The 8728-nt window shown below is 34.3% G+C and overlaps 1 protein-coding gene across 2 annotated transcripts in view; it reads left to right on the top strand.

Annotated features, from left to right (window-relative positions):
- arhgap20b (Rho GTPase activating protein 20b) overlaps window positions 1-8728 on the top strand; it is a 44144-nt gene that overhangs the window by 20332 nt on the left and 15084 nt on the right. For both annotated transcript variants that reach the window (XM_016288240.1, XM_016288238.1), the window contains 4 exons: window positions 3380-3549; window positions 4567-4728; window positions 4860-4969; window positions 6081-6270. In XM_016288240.1, coding sequence (XP_016143726.1) covers window positions 3380-3549; window positions 4567-4728; window positions 4860-4969; window positions 6081-6270 — 632 coding nt within the window. The remainder of the gene's footprint in view (window positions 1-3379; window positions 3550-4566; window positions 4729-4859; window positions 4970-6080; window positions 6271-8728) is intronic.

Below are 8728 nucleotides of genomic sequence, written 5' to 3'. Positions count from 1 at the left end.
TATATATATATATATACAGTATATATGTGTGTGTGTGTGTGTGTTTGTCATGACAACTCTCGGAGGGATTTGCATGGTTATATATGACAATGTTAATGTATTTGCTCTTGGATCTGCTACGCTGCTGCTGCTGTTGCGGCAGAACAAGTATCGAAACTTGCTACTGCCAATCAGAGGTGGACAATAACTAAGTACATTTACTTGAGTATTGTACTTAAGTACACTTTTTGAGTATTGGTACTTTACTTGAGTATAATTTTTTCTGGGAACTTATTACTTTAACTTTACATTTGAAAGACAAATATTGTACTTTTCACTCCACTACATTTCTATCAAGGTCCTCGAAGTAGAAAGTCGTTACTATGTAGCAGCTTTGAAAGTCAGTGGGTGATTTTTTTCTTCTCTAAAACATGACTTTCTTTTTTTCAGACAGTTTATCAGTAATCACTCTTGTAGGGCTACATGAAGTGATTTCCCAGCATTTTTTGAACACTGACCAATTGCAAATGTGATTTTTATTTAAAACAATTCAATAATAAGAAGTTAGTATTGTGGTATATATTAGGGGTGTTAAATATTTTTTTCCCCATAGGTTTTTAACATTATAAAAGCTCTTTATTCCAAAGATACTACAAGCTAGTCAGTGTATTCAGTAGGTGTAATGTATTCTATGTTGCTTCAAAAGTATTGCAAGTATTACGTACAACAATAAAACAGTGCATTGACATAAAAAAGGAAATTTACTTTTGGTACTTAAGTACTTTTAAAAGCAAGTACTTCGGTACTTTTACTTAAGTAAAAATCTGTCTTTACAACTTTTACTTGTAATGGAGTAATATTTGACCAGCAGTATCTGTACTTTCACTCAAGTAATGGAATTGAGTACTTTGTCCGCCTCTGCTGCCAATACATCCACAACATGCTGCTGTGAGCATGTAAAGAATATTGCTGCACACATAACATATATGAATAACCCTCGTCTATACAGGTGGACCTGTGTCAGCAGGTGGAGCTGAAGGTGGAGGGAGGGCCTCTGAAGTGTGCTGCAAACTGCTACCACAAGCATTAGCCAAATATTTGAATGTTGAGCAGAGGGCTCATTGGCTACAGATACAGTACCAGAGAACCAATCAGCTGTGCCATGTGATACTGATGTCATTATGTCATACTGAGTTAGATCTATCAGACTGCGCCATCTAGAGTTTCATACCAGAACTTTGAATGTATATATATATATATATATATATTAGGGCTGTGCAATATATCGAAATTATCGAAATATCGCAAATGTACATATCGCAATATACATATCGCTACAGCTTGCAATATTTGGGGCCATGAACAAAAGACAAAGAGAAAATCACTCACTGCTCTTACCTAAATAACGTTTGTAGCTTAAATAAGAATCAGTGCATAGTGAATTCAAAGAGAAAATACTAAGCAGTGTTTTATTTTATTTTTTTATTATTCAGTTCCTAAACTCATGTTAAAATGATTACACTAATGTTAAAATTACATTTTTATGTAATGCTCAAGTAAAACATTACTGTTCATTTATAGAAGTTGTTGTGCTCAAGTAAAACATTACTGTTCATTTATAGAAGTTGTTGTAGGGGTGCTTTCTTATTAGAATCAGAATGAGCTTTATTCACCACTTAAGTGTGCGCAAACAAGGAATTTGTTGCGGTTTTACAGGAACTCTTGGTACGTGCATACAAATAACCATATATATATATATATATATGACACAAGATAGTTATAGAAGTTCACAGAACTGACTCGGCAACAGCTGAGTAAAACTGTTTCATCTGAGCATGTGGCACTTTAAGCATTATCGTATCGCATATCGAATATCGCATTATTTAATGAGTTATCACATATCACATTTTTCTTCAATATCGCACAGCCCTAATATATATATACTGTATATATATATATATATATATATGTGTGTGTGTGTGTGTGTGTGTGTGTGTGTGTGTGAGTGTTATATTTTGGGGCCTTTTATGCCTTTATTTGATAGGACAGTTTGAGAGCAGACAGGAAAGCATTGGGTGAGTGGAGCAGAGAGGGGGGCAGGATCGGCAAAGGACCTCAAGACAGGAATCAAAGTCAGGTCACCGTGACCGCAGATGTGCTATATATCGGTGCACTAACCACAAGGCTTGGCACTGACGGTCAGCTTGTATATTACATGAAAATTTCACTGGAGATAAAATGTCATTCCTCTCAGTCCCAGTAATAATGTAATAACAATAATACTGGCTGAATAAAACTGCACCGGGAGCTGCCATTTAAGCTCAAACTACTCCAGTGCTTATGGCCAGAATCTAACAAGCTTGAATATTTACCCTGACAGTCTGTGTCCTGTTCCTCATAAAGCATGCCGATCCCAGTGGCAGAAAGGATGGGCATGTCCTAGATTGTTTATAGTACAGCCTGAGCTTAAGTCAAGGAAGAGAAGTCAGGGAAGTGTAAAATCTGTCAGTGTGTACTCTGTATGTGTATTATGTTTTTGAACAAGCTCTTCTCTGTTTTGATGTATCACTTTGAAACATAAAGATATTTACATCATCGTGAGAGGAATTTTACATTTCCATAAGCTTTTTGGTAACCTTAATCCAACCTGGACAGTTCTTTGTTAAAAAAAAAAAAAAACCTCTATAAAGTAATTATTAACATGATTACGCACGTAAAAGCAATGGCATTTTCCCTTCTGTAAATGTCACATGTTTCTCAGAACTTTTTAAATTAGATTTATCACTTTTTTTTTCTTTTTTTTACTGATTTTCAGGACACGAAAAAAAAAATAGAACAGTTAACATTTAATTTAGTTAAACATTTTCCAGCACTAAATGAAGTAAATAACACCTATTATATTACCTCTGATGCTACTAATAAGCTATTTGAAGTCATCTCACATCTCATCATATTATACTTGATTGTACATAATGATGCCAGCAGGGGTCAGTTAATAGTAATGGAGTCCTTGAATTCAGAGCTAAATGAAGTGCTTTAAGAGGAACATTTAGTGTAATCACACAGGATGCAGCCTATTCTGATATCTATTACACTTGAGAGTGGCTCTATCATGTCCTCCATATCCCTCCACTACACTACAGGAAAATTAGGGATTATCAAAGCATGTGATCAGACTAGTTCTAGATGAGACATAAGACACTTGACAACCCTAGATGAGAGGAAACATTTACTTGAGAGTGCAAAAAAAGGGTACAATTTTCATTTTTTTTTTTTTTACTCAAACATAAAATAAAGCAGATGGAACTACTATTTGTCAAATATGGAATCAGAAGAACATACGCTCCTCCAATTAATGAAATTGCCTATGTCTGATTGGTCTGTTGTGTTTCATTGACAGGTACTTTGCTGAAACATAAAAGAAAAAGGTCTCTGATTGATTGGGCACTGAGGAGGGGACACTTTAACCAATCCGATGGCCAGTCTGACCCACAAACTGCCTCGCACAAGCTATTTGGCCAGCCTCTTTCCTCCATTTGTCCTGATGGAAACCTGCCTAAACCAATAATGGTAAGGCTATTACTGTCTCTGGATCTTTTTGTTTCACTATATTTTGTCATGTTGGGTCTTATTGTCTCTGAGCACTTATCATTCATGGTTCTTTCACTGAGCCAGAGGTTTAGTCACTATGAATGATGAGCGCTCATGGACAATAAAACCCAACATGATATTGCTTTTATATAACAGTTCAACTGCACAAGTGTGTAGATAAATAAGAAACAAGAACAGTGTCTTGTGTGCTGAACTACTTCCTTCAGCCACGGATCCATATCTCAAGTTGAGAGTTTAATAGATGAGCCCAAGCCTCCCATACTAATTAGAAAACATCATCTTAGATCTAGTAATGAAGGAATGTGGAGTTGTTTCATTGAAGTTAAAAGTATTATGTACAAAAAAGTGTATTATGTTTAAAGTTATATACTGTAAGCTATATGCTAAATGTATTATGAGGGAGATATCGACTGAGTGAGTCTGATTACCTGTATAGGATGCAGCATTTATTCTTCAGGTCAATGTCATGTTCATAATGAATTTTTTTTTAAATGTCCTCTCAGGAAAACAGTACCTTTGTTGTGGTATGCCTTCATCTGATTCTATTTACTTTCAACTGGGCTTTCCCATGGCAGCGATGGTCAATGAATATTCTGGTTGCGTCTTACAAGATAACGTCCTTGTTTATCTTGTGTTAGTCCCTTTCAGTTAGTCCCTTTTAGTGGTTAGGTAAGGTTAGGTTCATTTAAGGTAAGGTTTGTCTATCATTAGCTTAGAACAGGGTTTGTGAATGGATGAAAAGCTAAAAATGAATGAAATCGTAACAATACGTAATATAAAAAAATCTAAACTCTTACAAAAAAGTTCATTATTTAAAGAATTATCTTTTATTTTTATTTTTATTAATTACCTTACCTAATTATATATATGGGGTACTCCAAGTAAATGTTTTAGGTGAAAGGGGTTTGCCTGACTAAAACTGTGTGTGTTTGTTTGTTTGTGTGTGTGTGTGTGTGTGGGTGTGTGTGCACAAAGGACCTGCTGTATCTGCTGTTCTGTGAGGGTCCAGAGACCCGTGGAATCTTCCGTCGTTCAGCAAATGCCAAAAACTGTAGGATCCTGAAGGAGCGAATGAATGCTGGGCAAAGTATTTCACTGCATGAACAATCAGTGTTCGTCTCTGCATCTCTAATTACAGTGAGAACACAATCATTTTAATTTAATTTCCTCTTTGCCCTGTATATATATATATATATATATATATATATATAAATATATATACATTTCTTTGAATGGGCTTTTTATTCTTTATTAAACTGTGTGTATAGGAGTTTTTACGCAAACTGCCTGGTGGTGTTTTGTGCTGTGACTTATATGAGGACTGGATGGAAGTGCTACAGAGTGAAAATCAACAGGATAGACTTAATAGAGTCAGATGGTAAGAACAGCATACAAACATGCATATGTCTTGTACATATGCTCACACATACACACTATACTCAATGTATAAAGTGTATAGACTAAGACCATGTTTTATTTATTAACTCCTTTCTATATCCTATATTATCTATATTTTTTACCAAAACAAATACGTAGATTAAAGATTTGATTCAGTTCAGTTCAATTCACATTCATTTGTATAGCTCTTTTCATGATCTGCAGGCATTCCTACATGCCATTTACAGGTATAAAAACACCTTTTTTGTGCATATAGGTAGATGCTGAAACATAAAACATGTATGTACTGGCAGCATCTAAAGCATAAGCAGTATTACGTATTTACAGCTATAGAAACATAAAATATTTATAATTTGTATCATAAACATATATAGCTACATTTACAGTTTTACAGTTATATTTTAGATGCCTTAACCCTATCCTCAATCATTTGTAATATAACATAAAGCTTTATAAAATGTTGTGAATATGTATATAACTGTCAATAATTTACATATTTGCTAAATGATTTATTTGCCTTTTTTTGTCAAGTGACAAATTTAGAATTTTTAACTCTAGATTTTTTTTTAAACACGCGGTCTTAAAAGGTTGTAGACGATTGAAAACAATCTCATTATTCATAAATAGTATAGTTTGAACCAATTAATTGCATTAATGAAATATTCATAGACCGTAACAATTTTACATGTATAAACCACATTTTACATTTTACAAAGACAGAGTTAGGGTTATGCATTCTTCTAGACAACGTTTGAAACTGTATTTTTTAGCACTACAAAATAATGGAGCCCAGAATGGACAACTCTGAACAAGTTTGAATAAATTATCACATTGTAAATCTGTACATGGTGACATAAGTGTGAATTGCATCTACTGAAACTTGTTGTTTTATCTTTTTGTGTGTGTGTGTGTGTGTGTGTGTGTGTGTGTGCGTATTTGTGCTGGAATGCATTTCCATATGTATGAGAAGGCAGACAAACTTCCGCACATAATCATTTGTTGGCAAGATTATTTAATTATGTGTTTTATGTTTCTGCCTGTCTGGTTGCAGTTATCTGCCATTCTTCAAGCTCTATTGTCTTTTTGTTTAGTTTGCTTGCACAGTTGCCGGAGGAGAATGTTACTTTGCTGTGTCACTTATTTGGAGTGCTACACAGGATACACACTCACTCAGAGGTGAATCAGATGACAGCTACAAACTTGGCCCTTTGCATTGCACCCAACATGCTCTGGAGGACTTCCCAAATCAGCCCTGACAAAGAGGGACAGAGCGTTCTGCAGGTAAAAATCTGGTTACATGTATTCTTAGTAAAATGATCCATTTACACGTGTTTTCTCACTTCTTTAAAGGGATAGCATACAACACATCCATGAACAGTTTATTTAAATATTTAGTTTTAGGTTAAAAGTAATATATACAGTGGGGATCAAAAGCCTGAGACCTCTAGTAAAAATGGTTTGTCATTGCAAATTATATTAAGAGCACAATTTTGGCGAAAAATTATTTTCAGAATTTTTGATCACGTTCTCTGCCATTATTTGAGAATGATCCAAAGAGTATCATATGCTTAAAAATACCTATTTGATTAGTGATCTCGAAATCATGCAGAATCTAAAGTGTTTCTTTTATTTTACATCACATCAAAACCTGTTGATTTTTTAAGGATTTCAATTGTATTTACTTTCCAGTTTAAATGACGTTTAAATCCCTGATTTCAGTGAGCTCTCAGACTTTTGAACCCCACAGATTATGTAAGGGAAATTGTACCGATTCCTATCATGACACAGTGAACCAAAAAAAAAAAAAAAGCATTAGAATCAAGAACTATATAGCTATATTAGAGACATAAACCTGAAATTAAACAAAAAACCTACATCACTGTGACAATTCATGGGTATGAAAAGAATTCTTAATATAGCTAGTGGCCACTTGGCTAATCACTTGGATAATTATATCAGAATTTGGAAACTGTTCTTTGAAACAGCTTTACAAGTATATGTATTCGATCATTAACTGCACCCACACACTTATTCTCTTGTTCAGAATTAGAAGCAGTTCAAGTTCAATGGTGGGGTTTTGGTTCAAATCTAGGTTAGAATCAACCAAAGGATTCTGGATTTTTTTGAAATCAAAATAATGACTTTGTTCAACAATTTCTTCTCTTCCGTGTCAGTCTTCGCTGCGCGTTCAGCCTTTAAAATCTGTTGAAAATGACAGTATGCCCTAATTTTCCAGGAAAAGGTGTCTGTATTTATAGCCGCCATCGTGGAACTACATTACAGCTATATATTAATAGATTGTTTTTGATTATTTGTGTATTTGATTGTTTCATTTTCCAATTAAATCTTTTAAAACATTTTTGACATTTAGAAAAATATGTTACTTTTTTTGTAAAAAGATAAGCTTAGTTTACAAGTGACTTGAAATTAACTAGTAAATTAACTACTAGTTAGCAAACAATAAAAAAAGAAAAATTTTTGTTAAGCCCATTTTTGTAGTTTATTTACCATACGCTCTAAAAAATTCCAACTGTTGGGTTTAATTTTTACTTTAAATTTTTAACCCAAAAGTTGGGTTAGTCCAAATTTGACCCAAAGTTGGGTTGAAATAACCCAGCATTTTTGAGAGTGTAGTATTTTAATAGTTAACATCTAGTTGGCTGGGTATTACTTCAGAACTGAGAACTTTTTTTAATCAAAAGCTTACTGAAGTGTTTTGGAAGGTAATTTTTAGGTCTGAGATATTTATTGAAAGGGAAAATCAACTGGGGTGACAGAGAATAAGAAGTTTCTTGGTCTAGATATAAAAGCTTTTCAGTTAGAAAGAGGATAAACATTTCAACCATACACAGCTGGCGGCAGCTGCTGCTAGTGTTTGATCATAACAGCAGGGCACTGGTAGCACAGCAGTCCGCAATCAGAATCTAATGTATAGGAAGCCTATGAAAAGACCTGATGTGGTGATCTCTGTGTGATTTTGAGAGATTGAATATGAGATTGGGAGAAATTGGGAGGGAGCAGAGCTCAGCTTTGTCACGGTTGAGCCTGAGATGATTGACATCAGAGTTGTGAGATTGGAGAGAAAGGTGAGGAAAAGGAATACTAAAGTATGTGTGTCATTTAAACTCCTTGCAATAATTTAAGGTACATGCCGGGCATGTGAAGGACATGTGAATGAAATTCCACCTTGTGAATAAAAGCATAACACGGTGTGTTGTAGGGATGGGCGATATGGGTTTTAAAATATATCACGATATATTTTTATATTATTTATTGCGATAACGATATCAATGACGATAATTTAGGGAATCCTGTTTCTTTAGAGAAAAGTATTATCTTTCCTATTTTTACCCAAAATAGGGTGTTGTGAGCATTACTTTAATCGTTTAATTCATACTGGAAGCCACAGGGTGCCCTTGCGCAGAAACTCCACATATGCATAGTAGAAGTAATGCTCCAAGAAGAAGTATCCAGTGATCGCTGTAGCTGAATAAAACGCAGATAAAGAAAATTTAACTGAGGAAACCTGAAGACAATAAACATGCGATTGCACAAAATATATGGTATCTGTGTTCTTCAAGCAATCTTGAGTATTTTTTATAAGGATAAAGTATATTTATAATACAATGCTAATCGACATAGCCTTTATCACTGTATAGAATGCTATAAAATAGTATGATTTCTGCCTTATTCTGTGATACGAAACCACGTCTGATCACAAAAATAAGTTATTTCAAAC

Source organism: Sinocyclocheilus grahami, unplaced genomic scaffold, assembly GCF_001515645.1.
Source record: "Sinocyclocheilus grahami isolate Dianchi unplaced genomic scaffold, SAMN03320097.WGS_v1.1 scaffold230.1, whole genome shotgun sequence".
NCBI lineage: Eukaryota > Metazoa > Chordata > Actinopteri > Cypriniformes > Cyprinidae > Sinocyclocheilus > Sinocyclocheilus grahami.
This window is presented reverse-complemented; position numbering and strand designations above follow the sequence as displayed.